The sequence below is a fragment of the Empidonax traillii genome, unplaced genomic scaffold (genome assembly GCF_003031625.1).
Source record: "Empidonax traillii isolate 1590-97213 ecotype Southwest subspecies unplaced genomic scaffold, ASM303162v1 scaffold609:size479882, whole genome shotgun sequence".
Classification (NCBI taxonomy): Eukaryota; Metazoa; Chordata; class Aves; order Passeriformes; family Tyrannidae; genus Empidonax; species Empidonax traillii.
The window spans coordinates 51,961-71,041 of NW_020955802.1; the positions used below are offsets into that span (position 1 = coordinate 51,961).

At 43.0% G+C, this 19,081-nt stretch overlaps 1 protein-coding gene across 2 annotated transcripts in view; it reads right to left on the reverse strand.

The window, feature by feature from the left end:
• Positions 1-3,583: 3,583 nt before the first annotated feature.
• Positions 3,584-19,081, reverse strand: part of ADGRF5 (adhesion G protein-coupled receptor F5) — a 45,931-nt gene continuing 30,433 nt past the window's right edge. For both annotated transcript variants that reach the window (XM_027898630.1, XM_027898631.1), the window contains 12 exons: positions 17,881-18,108; positions 16,336-16,500; positions 15,983-16,201; positions 15,506-15,724; positions 14,191-14,352; positions 12,751-12,947; positions 11,976-12,155; positions 9,850-11,220; positions 8,866-8,907; positions 8,705-8,764; positions 5,285-5,369; positions 3,584-4,585 (listed from right to left, as the gene is read on the reverse strand). In XM_027898630.1, coding sequence (XP_027754431.1) covers positions 4,506-4,585; positions 5,285-5,369; positions 8,705-8,764; positions 8,866-8,907; positions 9,850-11,220; positions 11,976-12,155; positions 12,751-12,947; positions 14,191-14,352; positions 15,506-15,724; positions 15,983-16,201; positions 16,336-16,500; positions 17,881-18,108 — 3,008 coding nt within the window. In that variant the 3' untranslated portion in view covers positions 3,584-4,505. The remainder of the gene's footprint in view (positions 4,586-5,284; positions 5,370-8,704; positions 8,765-8,865; positions 8,908-9,849; positions 11,221-11,975; positions 12,156-12,750; positions 12,948-14,190; positions 14,353-15,505; positions 15,725-15,982; positions 16,202-16,335; positions 16,501-17,880; positions 18,109-19,081) is intronic.

The following is a 19,081-nucleotide window of genomic DNA, read 5'->3' on the forward strand; positions in this document are numbered from 1 at the left end:
CTTCTGCTAGATGGATTAGGGACTCTCCCTTGGGTCAAGGGAGTCTCCCACCCAAGTTGACAAGCTCATAAGTTACATAGGGTTATGAAATGAAAGACAAGAGATCCATAAATTTGCATAAAATTGTATGGTGCAGCTTGCTAGTTAATGTGTGAGACAGAGAAACCAAAGGCAGAGAGGATCCAGGCAAGTCCTGGCCAAGTGCTATCCTGAATGTAATTTTGGTGTCCCTAGAGTAAAGGGGCACCAAGAATAAGACTGCAAGTTGTCACTATGCACTCCATAAGTATACATGTGCTCTGACACCGTTCCATTTGCTTGTGGAGACAGAGTCCAAGTCTTCGCTCTGCCAAACCAGACACTGACCCCTCTCTGCTAGAAGAACTTGTGATGGCTTCCACCACAGAGGATGTCCTGTCAGACAGCTGGGGTACAGCCCAGGATGTGACTGGTGTGACATACCCAGGCAGGGAGCCCAAGGAAGGTGGCAGGAGCAGTGCCCCCCATCAGCTGTGCTCAGCCACAGCTCTCCTCCCTGGTGCAGAAGATCAATCCTCTTCCCTCGGGGCTAGGGGGTGATTTCCAGTCCCCAGTTTAATTAGCAAAGAGGAGTGTTAGGCTGGGGTTGGTATTACATGCAGCCAGGCCCAGGGGGCTCAGCTGCACTGCTGAGACACCTGGGTGGGTTCAGTTCTGGGCCCCTCACAACAAGAAAGACACTGAGGTGATGGAGTGTCTCCAGAAAAGGGGAACAGATCTAGGGAAGGGTCTGGAGCACAAGGAGCAGCTAAGGGAGCAGGTGGGCAGCTCAGCCTGGAGAAAAGGAGGCTCAACAGGAACCTTATCACTTTTTACACTCCCTGACAGCAGGTTGAAGCCAGTTGGTGGGATCAGTCTCTTCTCCCAGGTAACAAGTGATAGAATGGGTGGGAACAGCCTCAAGTTGCACCAGGGGAGGTTTAGGTTGGATATTGGGAAAAATTTCTTCACTGAAAGGGTTGTCAAGCACTGGAACAGGCTGCTCAGGGAAGTGGGGGGGTCACCGTCCCTGGAGGTATTTAAAAGACATGTAGATGTGGCACTGAGGGACATGGTTTAGTGATGGGATTGGCAGTGATGGGGGAATGGTTGGATTCAATGATCTTAGAAGTCTTTTCCAACTGAAGTGATTCTTTGATTTTGCAACCTAAAGTAAAAGCTAAGAAGAACTTGCAAAAGGGTAAAAGTTAGAAGAAATTATCTTGGCTTTTGTGTAGATTGTATCATATGCCTTACTCTGGTTTTCTAACAGGATAGTACTAAGGCAATTCCATGCTCCACGTGTGAATCTGCCTGTCAGCCCCATGTCTTCTCAACAGCATTGAATCCTGTCAGCTGCTGAGGACTAACAGCCTCAGAGAGTTCTTGCTGCGAATTCACAAGTATTAAAGGTGGGCAGAACTTGTTAGAGTTGCCACAGAGGGAGGGATGGGCAGAATGTGCTCATCTCAGCCCTGGCGAGCCCCAGACTGATCTGCACCACCTCCACAGCTCTGCCCTCCCCAGGGCACATCCAGTTTCCTACCAGCTGCTGGTGACAAGGTGGGTGAGAGCAGAAAGTACTGTGTGGTATAGGGGAGAGTTTTAGGGTGGCCCTAAACTTGTGGGGCAGAGATATTTGAAGAAGTCCATGGAAACTCACATGATTGGAAGGAGGAGGGTGTTGGAGAGTACAGGAAGCAACCCTGTAAGAAATTAATCTCCTTTCTTCTGCTCATGGAATTAATGCATCCACCTGAGGTTGCTACAAGGTAACATGCAGTTGAACATAGATGGCAGCTGTTTCCCAAACATGTTTCCTGGAACAGTGTAAGAAATAAAGATGCCATCCAAACTGATGAGCCTTGAAAACATCAGGAACCAGAGCATAATTGGCTGTGTGGTCCAATGAAAATGTATCAGAACTACACAGCTGTCTGGGGCACATTTATTTTCACATTAGTGTGGGTAAAATGGTCTGGGCTCTGTCTTGTTTATATCGAAGGTTCCTAAAGTTTTTAAGGCATGAAGGGTGAAATATGAGCTTGAAGCACAATGCAAAAGTTGTTCAGCAACTGTCTCAGTCCAAAAATTCTAAGCAGAGAAGGTGAGAGAAGGCAAGTCAGTGCTGCAGAGACCTGTGTGTCACAATCCCCTCCTTTACTACTTTTCCTGTGCTGGAATATATCAGAGGAAGGTGCTAAGGCAGTGGCTCTTCTCCATCCAATGCTATAAAGGTGAGTAAGGGAGAGATCCCACCCTTTCTAGATATCATGTGAACCTGATAGGTTCACATTGCTACATGCTGTAACTTAGTGCCTTGCAGTTAAGCAGGGGGAGGTACACAAGTGACAGGAATCATGAGGGAACGAGCCCTGTGACAGCCTTGACTTTAGGAAGGGGATGTGATTGATCAGGACAAATGGAAGAATTGGGCCAGCTGCCACAAATGCCAGACTCCTGAAGGAAGGAATCTGCTGGTGAGACCACAGCCTTTTTTGCCTATGCCAAAGATTTGGTATTGTTGAGAGTGGGGAGAAGGGGTAAAAGGATGGCTGCTGCCATGTGTTCTCCCTTCTTCCTTCACTCAGCCCTCCCACTTTTTCTTCTCTCCCAATTTACCTTGATCTGTGTATGCATACAAGTGAAGCCTTGGCCCCAAGACTGCACAGTTGATTTCTCAGCTGCTTCTATTTGCCGTGTTAGAAAAGCCATGACAATTCATCAAAGACTTGGCCTTTGAAGAGCCACCCAAGGATGGCCCTTTGGTGCCAGACAGCTTTGGCATCACATTCTGATCTCTCATTCACACACAGGCAGGACCCAGGCTCAGCTAAACGGGGAGGTGTGGTGAAATCTCAGAGATGAAATGTTTGCATTCCAGGGCAGACACAGTGTGGGACTGGGACTGTGCTGCCTACAAGGACATCTACTTTACATTTTATGTAAAGCCTGTTCTAACTCAGTGGTTCTCCAGCAAGTCAATATTGCACAAGCTACTTCCAGAGTGAATTAGACCAAATGGCTGCTCAAAGGCAAGTTTTTCTTGGAATAATGTGGAAAGGTCAGATTTCCAAGTTTCCACTGACCATGAAGTTCAAAGATTCTGGATTTTCATCTCTAAATGTGTTCTAGTTCTAGTATTATATTTACATCTTGAAGCAAAAGGCAATTACTTTCAGTATAAATATTGCATTTGATTGTTGCTTGATTATTGTCTTGCGTCATCACCACCTGCTCATACCAAACCACCACATATGTTTCTAACTGAAGGGAACAGTTTCCCATCCTAATTCATCCCAAAGTTCTGGGAACAGGTTCACCATTGGTAAACATAGGCCTGATTCCCTGACAACCAAATGGAGCTGTACCACCTCACAGCAGTATTTGAAATTGGCCTCAAATCTAAATCTTTATGATTCCATCTGTCATATTTTACATTAAATTTTGTACATTTGTGTGTGTTATAGATACTTTGCAGGCTCTCTCATAGCCCTCTGCTTAAGACAGGAATCCTGCCTTTAAAGGTATAAAGGTTTGGAAATAACTGGTTCCACAAATATAGTGTTAGAGCAATAATTTATATCAAACCATTCATCCTGCCTGGCACATGGTGATTTATATTCACTGCAGAGTTGACTCTCTGAGCCCTCCAAGTGTGATTCTCCTCTGAGAGGAGACCCAAACATACAGACTTTACACAAGACACTCCTTGCAGACTTAACACTATTATGCATTAAATAAATGCAGTCCCCTCTGTGGCAGAGGACAGCAACCATCTCTGTCTTACCACATTACATATCAAGGGAAGGACAAATATTGTTAAGGATATAAAGCTTCCTTTTCTTCAAAAATATACCACATGGGGCTTCCAGTACATTCCATCTGAACGAAGACCACGCAGGAGTCATCACGGTCTTCATTTTAGCTAAGCCAAAAGTGAAGATCTGAAATGGACCTTCTCAGTTGGGAATTCTTGATTCCAGAAAAGTCTCAAATAGAAGGTGAAGACCACTATACCCTGTGGCCTTTCCAGACTGCAATACGAGGGCAGGAGAGAAGCTATGAGGTACTTGTGTATCTACACAGGCCTTTGGGATCATTCAGAGGGTTGATAGGGGAAATACCCAAACCACTGGACAACAGCTGTGTGTAGCACTGCAATTCATGGCTCAGTACTGCATAGTGCTAAGCACCTGCTCAAGGGCTGAGAATTCGTCACTTCCAATGTCCTTTCTTGCACCTGAAGGCCTTCAAATCTTTGTCATCTCTTCTGAGAGATTGGCAGACCATGTAAAATTCCACCTCTCACAGCTTCCCTGCCTTACACATTAACGGGAAATGATTGTTCCAGAAGAATGCACCAAAGGCATGGTTTAGTCAAAATGAAGCAGTCCACTTCTCCATGACTCCCGGGTACTTTTTGTGTGTGTCTTGGAAAGGGCAGAGGTCCTTTCGGGGTTATGTGATTTAGCATTTGTAGTGCTTCAGTTAAGCAAAGAATATGCCTTGGAAGTGTTTTCAGAGGAAGAGGTGGATGGCTCTGAAGAAGATACTCTGTATTTTCCTGCAAAACCAAGCACAGTGATAGGACATTAGGACAGATACCCTGGGACGTGCTGGCAGTGTAAAGTAGGGGAAGTTATCCCTGTGCTGATGACCCAGGTGGCTCTGATTTGCCCTGCAGCCCTGACACTGCCTGGATTACAGCAATACCAGCAACCACAGAAGTCACTGTATTTGGTGACACAGCCAGGATAAGTCAGCTTGGACTCCTTCATATCCTGCTTTGACCATATCTCTCCGTCTTCTCTGGACCATATTTGGATGCAAAGACTACTCACTTAAGAATGAAATTATATTTCCAGCAATGCTTTTTGCAAAATGAAGTCATAACTGAAATGGTGATGTCCATAAAATGACAGCCAGAGAGCCTTTGCAGAGATACCGTTTTAGGGCGGTGAAGAGTACATGAACGATGAATGAGCTGTGTCACGATCTTATTAAGCTCAAAACAAAGCTCAGTTAGTAGGTTTTAGAATTGGTGAAACATGCCACCTGTTTCAGAGGCAGACAATTATACTGCTAGCATTGAACTGCAGTTAACTTCCTACAGCTTCTTTGCATTACAAAATTAAATACCATCTAAGGATGCATGGAGAGACAAACAGGCTGATAGATATCAGGACAGACAGACTCTGACAGTGAGAACACAGGCAAAGCTCCTTGTCTGTCCCTTCAGAAAAGGAGGTCTATTGTCACATACCTGTTTTCCCACATAAGTTGTTAAAGGTTCTGGAAAATGGGTAGCTCATAGCAAGCATTGGTGTCACCAGGATCAGGGAGGATGACTGTAAGAGAGAAAATTGGTTTTTGTCAAAAGCCTAGAACTTTTCTGTATCTGCATTTGAGGCAGAAAAAGGTTCCAGTAAACCATTGTTCAGTAGTACAAGCAAGCAACCCCCAGAGGGCCAAGATAAATGTTTGTGAGGCATGAAGGTCACACATTTACGTGTTTATGGTGGCAATGAAGGAGATCAACTTTAAATGGAACTACACGACACAAACAGCTTGTCTCTAACTTTTGGCCAAGGGAAGACAGCTTAGGCTTCAGAGCTACATCAGGAGGTGTGGGGTTCTGGTCCCTTCTCTGAGGCAGTGCAGCCATTAAGGTAAACAGAAAAGCTAAGATTTATGTGAATGGGGATTGTCCTTGACGGCCAACAGCCTGAGATCATCTGACGCAAATTTAACTTGACACACTAGAGGGCATTAGAACACAACTCACTGCAGTCCTAATGGGAAGGAAGGAATTTTTGCTGCTAAAATGAAGTTTCTTTTTAATTTCTGGAGTGGTTTGAGAACTTAATTAGATTCCTCCAAAAGGTGTGTTTAAAAAAAAGGCACAGAAAACACATCTTTTTCTGTTTGATCCTTCCTCGTTTGTTAGTTGTACCATGGGGGGGAATTTAGGTAGTGTTGTGTACTGTCACCTATATCATAAGGTGGTAGAGGAAATAGGTAAATGAATCACATATAAAAAATTCAACAAAAGACTTTGCTATTGTTTTATTTGTTAGTTATCAGACCTCAACAGGCTGAAGAAATGGGATGACAGGAACCCTATGAAGTCCAGCAGAGGGAAATGCAAAGTACTCCTGTCCCTGGGGAGGAACAAACCCACACACCAGGACATGCTGGGGGTTCTCTGACTGAAACAGAGTGAAGACAAAGCCAGGCTTTTCTCCTTGGTGCCCAGTGAAAGCACAAGAGGCATTGGAACAAATAAAAATACTGGAAATCCCACTTAAGAGGACACTTTTTCACTGTGAGGGTGGTCAAGCACAGGAAAAGGCTGCAGAGAGAGATTGTGGTGTCTCCATCCTTGGAGCTGCTCAAACCCCAACTGGACAGAGCTCTGTGCTCTAGATGACCATGCTCTGAGTGGGAGGGTGGTACTAGATGATCTGTTGAGGTAATTTACCACTTCAGACATTCTGTGATTCCTGTGGAAGCTGGAGTGTTTTGATCCAGTGCTGCTCTTCTGAACTGAGAGTTCAACCTTAGTGGACTCCTTAATTCCTTTCAGCCTATATACTCATCATCTTAAATATCCTGGCTTTTAAGTCAGCTTCCTAGTTCTTTAGCAATACCTGTACAGGCTCTCCTGAATAAACCCTGTTCAGACACCAATATAAAATTAAGCTTTATTGTCATATAAGAATGATGCTAATACCATGAGGGGAGAGGGGGAGGTGGGTGTTAGAACCAGATGATCTTTAAGGTCACTTCCAACTCAAACCATTCTGTGATTCCTACACATCCCAGCATCTTTGGGAAATGCAGAAGTGCAAGTTGAAACAAGCACTTCTGTGTCAGAATACACAGTTTACCCATCCTCATGCAGCAATCCCAGATAAAGGTATTTTATTCCTGTTGGCTGAAACTTTTCTGTGATCTGTGTCTGGGAATATGGCTCCTCTGGTGCAGAAGTGGAGATGAAGACACCTTTGGCATCAGCAGGAAGAGGACAACAAAGAACTCTGTGGGTACAACATGTTCCTCAACCCGTAGAGCTCTTTGTGAGGTGAATGTCAGTAAATAGCCTCAGCTCTCGGCCCTCTCCTTGGGCTGTAAGACACATCCTGGGTCACTGAGAACATGAGCTCCCTGTGTGGTTTGGCCTGACATATTCTGCTTGAGAAGTTTCTCAAGCCTCATTGTAAAAGCCTTTAATTCTGTGCTTTTACTCCTTTGTTCACTCTGGGAGATCGTTCCCCATCCTTTCTAATGGGTAGTAGTTGCTTAATGCCATAAGCAGATTTGCCCTTGGTTGGATTCAAGGATCCTCCAGCCAAGTTGTCCCCATGCCAGCATTTTCCTGTGGCTTAAACAGCTCAGTCTCCCTTTAGTTATTCTGGAATGAAAGGCCTATGGTGCTGTGAGATCTGTGGTGATGAAGGACGACACATGGAGAGAGGAACGAGGAGCTGCTAAAGTTGGAAGGTGTGAAGGGAGAAATGTGTGACTGGCACAGGACAGTCCAGCTTCAAGGCTGCCCAGCAACTGAGCCCTGGTTTACCCTTTTCAAACACCTATGGAACATTTTTCTCAGAGTCTTGACCTCTGGAGCACAAACTGAAATGGAAGAAATTCCCCTTAATCATAAGAAAAAAATTAGTATTTTTTTATGCTGAGGGTGACAAAACACCACAGTTTTTTGTGTCAAAAGAGTTAGTGTGTTCTCCAGCTTTAGAGATACTGAAAACTCGATGGGACAATGTCCTAAACAACCTGCTCTAATTTATCTTGCCACTCATCAGTGGCCAGCTATTTTCCCAAGGCACTGTGTAAACTTTATTTTTCTGGTAAAGATGGTAGTGGAAATGGTTTCCCCCTTGAATGTGAATGCCTACCCCAAGCAGAGGTATTTTCAGGTGCCTGTTCAAGCTGTGCTTCAGTGCAGGGAGGAATGCAAAAGCCACTGGGCCAGAGAAACACTGTGGATGGAAGAGAAGCCTTCCAGGACCTTCTTTAAGAATCCAGTCCTCATTTGCAATATTTTTTTATTATTCTTCTTTTTAGGCACTGAATATTTTGTGTTAAACTCGGGAATTTGCAGGGTGTGGGACCAAAGTCTCTCCTCTTCCAGAAGCACATTCATTTACATTCTATTTTTTGCTCATTAAAATATGAGTCTTTGCAACACATAGACATGATCTGACAAAAGATTCATACTTCCTCCCGTTTTCTCTTCCCAGAAAAAAGAGGAGCCTAACCTGTCTCCTTGTCTCATGAGTTCAAGTTGCAGTAACTCCATCCTCTCCTGCTCATAGGTGAAGATCTTACCCAAGAAGTCCCCTTTGCATTTCTCTCACATTGTGAAAAAGTAATTGAGCCACAGAAATTTTCTGTTTTCTAACTGAAGTTTCAGTTACATTTTATATTTTTTGCTGTGGAATTTAGAGCAAATGTCCACCAACTTCCTTCTCATTTTTTACCAATTACAGGTAAAATAATGAACTTTGAAAACCAGGCATATGTTCATAATTGTGTTGTTAGTGTCTTCTCTGACTAGTTCTAATAAATAGTCCAAAATATAAAGTGCATTTGATTTAAGAGACACTTGGAGAATGTTAGACTCTTCAGCAGTAACTGAAATACATTCTTAGGTCTAGATTCTAACCTTTGATTGCTGTGAACTCCATTTGGATGTTGAATTCCTCTTCAACAGGGCTTCTTGTATCTATTTGTTAAAAAATTAATCAATCAATCAGTATTTACAGAAAATCTGTTCAAATTCCAACAGTACTTTGACATAATTTAGGAAATAGTTTGAATCCTTACCTTCTTGTCCCAGAGAGTCCCAAACACCAAAATGAATAATCCCTAGGAGACAGATAATTACATGCAGTTTGATGACACCAACCTTTAATTGCAGCACCTCATAATTATCTCAAACATTGTCCACGGTGACTATTTAAACTCTGAACTCTTTGATAGAGGTCATTTTTCTAACTTCATATCACATAGTGGGCTGCTGATATGTTTACCAGGAGTTCATCAGGCCTGGCCTATTTAAATTCTGTGTACATCTGCTCTACAAAGTAACACAGATAGTTTGTTTGCTCTAAATATATTTGGAAGAAGGAACTTTTGTGTCCTGCCTATTCTCCCCAGATGAAACAGCAGGTTCACAATGTAAAAATGCAGGTTCACAACGTAAAAGGTCAATGAGTCTGGTTTGAAGCACTCAGCTTTGATGCCATTCTTAAAGAGAGAGAATAGACATAACTATTTTGTCCTCAAGAAATCTTGATGTATTGGGATCCTACTGGCCACCTAAATAGGTTGCTGTGAAAATCATACTGACTGAAAACTCTCAATCGTGTGTGTTTTGGTTAGTTCCTCTCTTTATTATTAGCACTGCTCAGCTATTCTTGGTGACTTTTATGTTGTTTATACTTGAACCCACAAGAGCATAATATGATGCCGCCAGGTGCACTGTAAATGAGACCAGAGATGCTCCAGCTTGCCCACCTGAACATAATAGGGCTATTTTTCTGATCTTCGTAAATTAAGATCTTCCCAAAGCTACTGGCAAAGTTCAAAGTTATCTTTAGGTCAATTTTATCTATAAGGCACATCTGATAAAGCAGAAGAGAATATGAAATACTGCTGAATTCCTGCAATGGGTTTCCCAAAGAGCCCTTTTGGAATAAGGCAAATCTGAGCATTTCCCAGCTGTTTTTATGCCCTGCCAAGCACAGCACTGCAATAATGTCACCATATTGAATGATCACAGAGGAAAGAAAAATATGTGTAACTCACCTGCAAAGCGTTGAGCAGAGCAAAGAGGATGTGGAAAGCTCGATGACTGTTTTTGATGATGGTGGCAAGGCCAAACCCCCAGGTGAGGCCTAACAGTGGAGTCAAGATGGCCACACTTTTGCCAATTTGAAACAAAGAGTTCCTCTCCTGCCTGTTTGACCTATCCCCAATAGTTGGCCTCAGTATTTTTATTATAACAACTGCAGTGATGGACAAATTCATGGCCACAATGATCAAGGCAGGTATGACAAAGGCCAAGAGAGCTTTGCTGTCCATCCAGTTGAGCCAGCAGACATCCTTCCTGGTGTAATTGTTCCTTGGCAGCGTGACAGCGATGGTGACGACTGCAATGACAAAGGGGCACACATATCCCAGGCAGAATGCCACTGCTTTCTGAGCAGTCTTACTTGTGTTATGCAAGATGAACACCAGTCTGTAGAAAAGAATGAGGCCCAGGCTCAGCATCCAGAAGAAGACACACAGGTAGAATAAATGGATGAAGAACGTGGCCATGACGCAGATATCTCTGCTCAGCTGTTGGTTTTGGTCATTGAGGGAGGCAGTGACAATGAACCACACGTCAGCAATCAGGAGGGATGCAGCTATGTTGACTATACAGATATGGCGCATGTAGGAGGTTGTGTTGTTCGTCACGTATTTCCAGACCAAGGATTCAATTATAATGCAGATCACCAAGCTCAGGATCGAAATACCCAGGCCAACGTAGGAAATATAATCTTCAAAGATTAGCTGGGAGGATTTATCGGGTGACATCAGAATGGAGAATGATGTCAAGTGACTGCAGGAGCAAATGACATAATCTTCTAACTCCGTGGGTGTGCAACCACGAGTATCCCAGTCCCCACCGCGTTTGTTGAGTGTGAAGTTCCAAAAGACACATTTGGGCATCTTTAGAGACAAGTTTTTCTTTGCAAATGTCATATTAACCTCAAACTTCTGGCTTCTGTTGCTGCTCACAGTTGTTGTTATCAATAAGCCGTTCACATATTCGGACTCATTCCGGGGCAAAATATGTCCAAGTTTCGAGTACATCACACTGACAATGGTTGAATTTTGGGTTAGAGTTTGAATTTCAGTTTCGCCAATGAGCACATTAACTGTGAGGTTTTCTGTACTGCGGAAGCCCTTACTATAATCTGTGTTGCTGTTTTCTTGGATAACTATACCTTGTAGCTGCACAGTGTTTGCAGAGACCGAAGGGATGGTGTTATTAACTGGTCGGAGGCGGAGGGAAAAGTTTTCTACTGACTGCAGTAACAAAGAACTTTTTAGTGTCTTCTCTTTATTCAGGTCTTCCCAGGCTTCAGCTGTGGAATCACCAACAATTAAGTCCACTGTGGAGAGGAAATTCTGGAACAACAATAGAATAATGTAGTTATTGAAATGCTACACAAATCATTGTTGTTTCTGATGGTAATTTATGCATGGTTCAAGAACGCTTTTTGAAAAAGCCCAGCATTTTCTTATTTTGCTCAATCCATGTGAAACCTTCAGTTGTTAACCTTCTGCATGCTCTGTTCTCAAATTAAGGTTTCCAAATGTTAATGACTATTCCTTTTTACATATTACTTAGTATTTTTCTTCTCCAACATTCTTTCCCTTCTTTCTCAGCCTTTGTGCTATCTGATTTCTTGGTCTCTGTCATGTAGGGTCCCCCATCTACAAACCATCAAGTCTCTTTGCACTTTTCTGTTTAGAAGAACGGTGCTTTTCCTCTATACCTCACAATCAAGGTTCCCAACTATTTCTAAGATTCCTTTTGTTATTCATTTGTTGTAACATCCGATTTCTTTTCCTTGCTTGATCATGGTTCCTGGAATTTAATATATAATCCAAACCATGTCTTAGAATGCTGGAGACTTTTGTGGGTCCCTAGAACATTTCTAGTTGCTAAGCACACAGCAGCCTCTCTTTCATGCATAGGCTTCTTGTCCTCATAATTTTGACTTTTTACAAATTCCTCTGTATCTTTCACCCCATTCCCTTCCTTTCCTGCTCCTGATCCTAACTAACTGTGAAACTTCTTCAAAAAGAATGTCATCCCCTGTGACAAAAGGGGCCAAATGGCTTGATAGGTGTAGGTAAGGCTTAAAATAAAACCTTACCTGAATAGTGAGCTCGTCTGCATCTGCTGGGATAGAGGAGACCATATCCAGGATGGAAACGATTGCACCTAAGTTTGCAGGAGAACTGTTTATTGTGTTTATCTCCTTTCCAATCTGTTCCTTAAGCTCTGCAAGGTAGTTAGGTAGTTTTGCTTTTGACTCGGGGCTGTTGACCAAGGACTGGAACAGAAGATAACAGTACATCACACATGGGAAATTTGCCTCTCTAGCCTCACTAAGAGAAAGGTAACTCTGGATGAAATAAAGAGCACTACAGTAGGATACCAAGGCTGAAAACAGAAGTCTGGCACCTGTCCATAAAGTGAACTGACCAGGGGAGTTGGCATTATAAACAGGGCCTGGGGCTGAGGTTGGGCAGTAGCCTGGAGTAGTTGGTGTGCAGCTTGGTCTGGGCTTGTGCCAAACAGTGTCCATCGAGGCAGTCCCTGAGCACAGCTCAGGGAACACTCCAGGCCAGCAACTGCTCCTTATGGATGCTACGAACAAGGTCACCTTGCCTGGGAGACAGAGCATTCATGTGTGTGGATATCAGCCATGCAGTGCCACATGGCCTCTAGGCCAGAGGAGGGGACCTTGCCTCTTCCACTGACTTGTGTAGATATAGCCAAACATTCTCCAGCTTTTAAAAGAAAGTTTTTAATGCTTAATATATTTTAGATTATGATAAGCAAAACTCAGGCAACAAAAATTTTTGCTCTTTCTTCTCCCCCCACCACCTCTCCACCCCAACCTCTAGAAAACTCACAGATGTTACCTCGGCTCTACTCAGCATGTTGTTTATTGATACAGACAGGCAGTCGTTCCTCGCGACCTTCCATGAGTTGTTGATGCACTTGTAAGTTGTACTGCCTCGGGTAAAACCATCTGGATTATCTAACTCACGGCATGGCTTTATCAATGTTCCCCTTTCTAGTCCAGTGCCTAATCTGTCTGAGCAGGAAACTTGCTTGTCTGTCATAGAGGTAGAAAACAAGAAGCAGAGAGATTAATAAATTAACCCCATAAAACCTGTGACTTCCTGAAGTTCAGAGGTCTTTAAATCATGATTTCAGCTACCTCTCTTCATTAATTACAACCTTTCAGGATGTAGATGTCTTGCATTCCCAATTTTTTTATGAATAATGAAATTAAAAAGATAACTAATAAAGCTCCTGTTTTTCAGTACTGGATCAAATCAACAAACCAATATCCAAAGTTTTAGGATTTATCTGTTAGATCACAGGGTTGAACAGAGGTGGAGTGATATTATATTGACCACTAAGTGAACAATAATTCATACAAAGTTTGTTCTGCTAAGGGACTCAGTGCTGCTGTAGCACTAATAGGAAATTCATTAAGACCTCAGTAGTGAGGCCTCAACACCTTTTTGATGAACAGTGAGTCCTGCTAATTGGCTTTGATTGGGTTAGTCATATCAGTGTATGCTGATTAAAGTAATTAAAGTGTCTGCATATTTATTGCCCCAGGGGAGTGAAATCTGGCAGATACACTGATTCAACTGTAGGCACCACTACTGCGGAAAAACCAAAATTTCTGCCTTATAGGAATGGCCAACATTACTTTCTTTCCAATTTAGAATAAAAAGCTGAAATATCCAAACTCTTGTCAGAACTAAACATCGAAGATGGTTTTAGTGATGCTGAATTCTAATTATTGAACATTCCCCACAGAGCTGACTGGAAGCTGGGTCTGCCCTGGTCCCTTCAGCATCTCATGGAGGTTGTCCTTCTTGTGATCCAAGTGGATATGCTCTCCCACAGGATGACCTCTTGAGCCAGATGACTTCTTCCTGAGACTCCAAAACCTTTGATCTTTGATAAATTGTTGGTGCAAGCTGGGAGATGCATGACCGCATTTCAACACAGGATGATACTGGGTGGTGCAGCCTGCACCAGAAGGAAGTAGGGACAGAAGATGACTAAACTATTGCTGCTTTGAACGTACTGGGATCACTGACAAATACAGCGAAGACAGAACACCTTGTCTATTTATTTTTTTTTAAATTACATCAAAACTGATGTTTTCCTTCGTATGTAAAAATTTCCCATTAAAAAAAAAAAAAAAAAGACAAAAATTCTTAGCTAACAAAAACTGTTCCTGTAAGATGTCAGTGATGATGAATTTGTGGCATCTGATTTAACCAAGACAATGGGACCACCAATTTAACAGCTATAAATAGTAACTTTTTCCTTACCAGGTATCAGGTGCAGTCTGATATGTTCACTGTCAACTCCCTGTCGATTTTCAAACTTGCTGTTTTTAAACTTGCAATATGCCGTGAGCTCTTTCTCTTTGCTACAGTCACTTCCTGTGTAACTGTACGTGTAGCAAAACAAATTTCCTTTTTTCTCTTTCCCTGTATGGATGGATGAAGACATGTTAACACAGATTTGGGGTCAATCAGCTGAAAACAGCAGAAAGCTTCAGCAAAACTTTCTTTTCTGTGGGTCCTACCAAAAAAATTCCTTTGTGAAAAAGCTCCCTCTCTGTACATTAATCTCTAACTCCCTACTGAATAAATGGAAGCTGCTGCATGATCAATATATTTCCTCTTACTGGTGCATGACCAAATCCTTCCCAAACCCTTTTAACTGTTCAGGAACCAAAATTTGTTTTGGAAATAATTTTGGAGAATATTCTTCCTGCCTCTACCACAGGCGTTTCATTTAGGCTAGGATACTTTTTGGCCCTTTCGAACTCAGGATCTGTACCCATTGCTTTTCAGTACCTGTGCCTAAGGGCACCTGGCTGCAGTTTCTTCCAAGAAGATCTTGAGTTTTTTCTTAGCTACCAAAGGACTCCTCAGTCTCTACCCACTTTACTCTTCAGCCTGTTGTTTTTGTACTCCTGCATGTTGTTTTCTGATTTTTTTAAAATTAACTGTTTTGTAACTCACTTGAAAACTTCTAGTATATAAAAACCCACTCATTCGAAAACTTATGGTATATAAAAATACGTCAGTGAAGTTGCAGAATTGCCCTAAATTTTAAGATGTAGAAACTTGGGCTTTTGTGCTGTTAAAGACATGTTACCTTTATCCTCAAAGAAAACAGTTCTTTGAATTGCATTCAATAGATTAGTCTACATTTGTTGTGAATTAGTAGATTTTCTAAAGTAACATGTTCTCAATACTCCATTCAAAAAAAGTGGCAAAGATAAAAGCAAACAAATGGATTTCAGCAATTTCTAATTTGAACAAGGGTAAGAATTCCCATTTCTCCCTGCCTGCCAAGTCAAGCCAAACATTGAGTTTATCCATTATGTATTTATCACTACAGCAGTGGTTTCAGTTGCTCTTCTATTAATCCCAGCCATGTTCCTCAGGCATGCCAACCATCCTAAAAAAATGTCCATTTCCCTTTTTTTACACCCTCAGGAGTACTTGTGGGTTGTCATAAAAGCAGTAAGTATGAATTGCTTGCACAGACCTAACTGAAAACAAAAAAACCCAGAGACTGGGTTATGACATATAGTGAAACTAATGATTCTGCAAGTTTATTGCATCTTACCAGCTGGAAATCCATTTTGTCCAATCACAAATGTAACAGAGAAATCTTCCGTGGTGTTTGCACTTATGCAGCACTCGAGGGCTTGTGGCTTTCCACAAGGTATCGATGCTGCAATGGGGTCTATCAGGATGTTCTGCTTCAGGGGCAAGGAAATAACCTCGATGGTCATATTGGCAGAGCTCTCCAAGTTTTGCCGGGAGATTGTGCAGATGTGGGTGCCTAAAAGAAGTGATACAAAGAAAACGTGTTTCAGTCGACAGAAGTGCTCCTGAGGTTTTGCATGGTGATGAGCCCTAATGCTGAACAAGTCCAGCACTGTTGGCAGCATCACGCCCTGCTGTCCTCCAGCACTTATAGTTTTAATTGTGGGGTTTTCATTTACTGTGGCCTCCACACTGATTTGCAGGGCTAGGGATGCTGAAAATGATCTGGCACAGAGGTTTCATTGCCTTTGTAGCCAACAGCATATTCACTCACCGCTCCAGTCCTGTGTGGCAGACCTCACTGTGAGCACAGATGTGGCTGGGAATTTGCTATTTTTGATGCACATATCACAGGCCACTGTTTTTGTGTCACTTCCAGACTGGATTTTCCAACTGATACTGTCACAACTGCTCGCATCACTTTCGCACGTTAGATTGAACGGATATCCCTCGGGAACTGGTGAGTTTGTGCTTGAAGATATTGTTACATGGGCTGAGACAACAACACAAGACAAAAGTCACATTACTGAGAGTCACTTCTAACCATTTTCTTGCAAATGCCATGTGCCACAGAGGCCATCCACATGTTAAAGAGCTGCTGGTCTGTCACAGCCACCGGACTCTCACCTTTCCAGAGGTACCTCACTCTGATGGTTTGACTGGCCCTGGCTCCGTGTTGAGTCTGCAGCTCACACGTATATGTTGTCACTGTACCTGACTTCTCAGGTGGGCACAGCGACTCCTCGATTTTGAGCTCGTATTCAGTGCAGTTTCCACCCAAACTGGAGACTCCTAGAGAGAAATAAACACCCCTTGAAGGGTTATAGATGTCCAAAACCACCTCTGGAAATTAGAAGCAATCACTCTAGGTAAAGAAACCCTTAGGGGCTTGTATGTAATTAAAAGCATGGCACTTTTAACTCCTCGTTGCTGAGCTTCATTCACATCTTTTATTCTGGCAACACTCAAAGTGTTTTTCCAAGTGCCTGAAGATGAATCTCAGCACAGAGCTGGGCACCTACTGCCAAAACCAGTCAGAGAGCAACAGCATTGCTTGGAAATCCCAGGGTAAGGCAAAACAAAGGGCAGAACCTCATTATCTGTGATATTTAGGATGAGTAAAGGTAAGTAAACCAGGAGTAAATACTGCAGATGTTAACATCATCTAATTTTGAAATAAAAATTTGTAGGTACTTGACAGTCATTTGACTTTAAATCTGAAGAGTGATGGTTTAGCTGGAAGCAGTAAAGCTGTCCTGTGCTGCAGCTGACAGTGCATCTGGCACGAAAGCACAGCAGAGTTCCTGAGGGAAAGCCTGAACCAGGGAATTAAGAGCAAAACAGCTCATTGCAGAAGGCCAGGATCCCCCTCTCCCTCTCTGCAAGCACTGCTGTACCTGTTCTCTGTGGAAATGACTGTGTGCATGAGCTTTGAAGGTTTTATCTGATTTTGCTGTCCTACTTTCTGCTAAATTTTATTTATAGCAAAAAGTTAACAATAAACACCTAATTTATACACATAAAATATTGTGAGGGCAACGGACCATTTAGGATGATGGTTCAGTAGACATTTATGAGCATTCCTGTTCGTGTCATTTTGTAACTCTTCGTGGCACGTTTACCTGGTCCTTTATTAACTCTTTATATTAGAAGCAATGCCTTATGGATTGCCACTGACACAACTGGTATGTGCTGAATCACAGCTACAGGTGAAGAGGGGAACTGTGCTCTCAGTATTTAGCTGTGCTGCAGCTGTTTCAAAGCACCTGCCTCTCTAAATCATTGCTAAATCGTGGTATGTGGAACACAGAAGCTCTTTGTACCCCACAGGTGATTCTGGAGGTAGTAGTAGAGAGTGATGCACCCATCCTTTCTCCCAAAATTAGACAATGCAGAAATAAGCTTTTTAGAAGCAGTTGGTGTGATGTTGGTCCAGGCAGCTGTGTCCATCCAGGATGTCACAGTTTAAGGCATCAATGTCTGCACAGTGCGTGGAGACACCCAGAACCCCACTGGCACCTGCACAGCACATATGGAGCTTGTACTTCCTCCTGCCAGATGTTTGGAGCATACCCTGTATTTATCCTACGACTCTGTGGTAGCTAGTTAGGAGGAGATCTTTAAACCACAAACAAACCTAGCAGGTGAAAGACAGCCTTTTGTTAATCTTACCTGTAATATTGATTGTTCCATTTACTTTCCAGGAAGCATTAAGTGATGGTAAGTGTCTGTCAATGCAACAGGACAGCTGAGGGCTGTTCTTCTGCGTTTCAGGACTGTTACATATAACTTCCATCTCCTTTACATTTGGAGTAATACGTAGTGGAGAGACAAATATTGTTTCTGTGGCCTTCAATCTGTAAGACTGACTGGCATTTGTGAAAGTGCATTTATAGGAACCTGTAAAGCATAGACAGTGTCTTAGCATTGAGAACAGTTTTTTTGGTTTTGCCTCTATATTTGGAATTAGGATCTACTTCCATATCTAGTTTTCACATCTCCCTGCTCTGCAGTGGCTTTGCTACTTGCTGATCAACATGTACCCTCAGGTCACCTGCAGGATGTTTTCTGCAGACTTCTGGTGCCATATACATCCAGATTAAGAGGGGTAATGTTGAGGGGTACTTGAAAAGAGACCAGTGTGCTGGGACTGAAATAGTTTAAATCTTGTGGACTTGGTGCTTTTGGGACCTGTATATTGCCCAGAGTCCTTCTGGCATCAATATGTCATGGTAAGAATGTAGACTATGCAAAAGTTTCCTACACAAAAGGGGTGAGAGATTAAGTGCCCAGGGTGGACTCCACTAGAACTGGCCTTGGAACGTAGGCTCTTAGCTGCTCAGAAGGTACTGCCAAAGAGAGCAGAGTATTTATCATAGAACGTCCTGAGCAGAAGAGACCTATCAGGATCACTGAGTCCAGCTCCTGGCCCTGAGCAGGACCATCCCCAGGAATCACGTGCTTGAGAGTGTTGTCCAAACACTTCTTGAACTCTGTCAAGTTTGGTGTTGTGAGCACTTCCCTGGGGAGCCTGTTCCAGTGCTCAACCACCCCCTGGGTGAAGGAGCTTTTCCTTATATCCAACCTAAACCTCCCCTGATTCAGCTTCATCACTTTTCCTCCAGTGCTGCCACTGGTCATGAGAGTGAAGAGATCGATACCTGTCCCTCTGCTTCCCGTCACCAGGAAGTTGTAACTGCAATGAGCTCTCCCCTCAGTCTCCTCTTCTCCAGCTGAACAAACCAAGTGCCCTCAGCTGCTCCTCACACAGCTTCCCCTCAAGGCCCTTCAGCATCTTCATTGCCCTCCTTTGGACCCTCTCTAATGTCCTAATATCTTCCTTATACTGTGGTGCCCAAAACTGCCACAATAA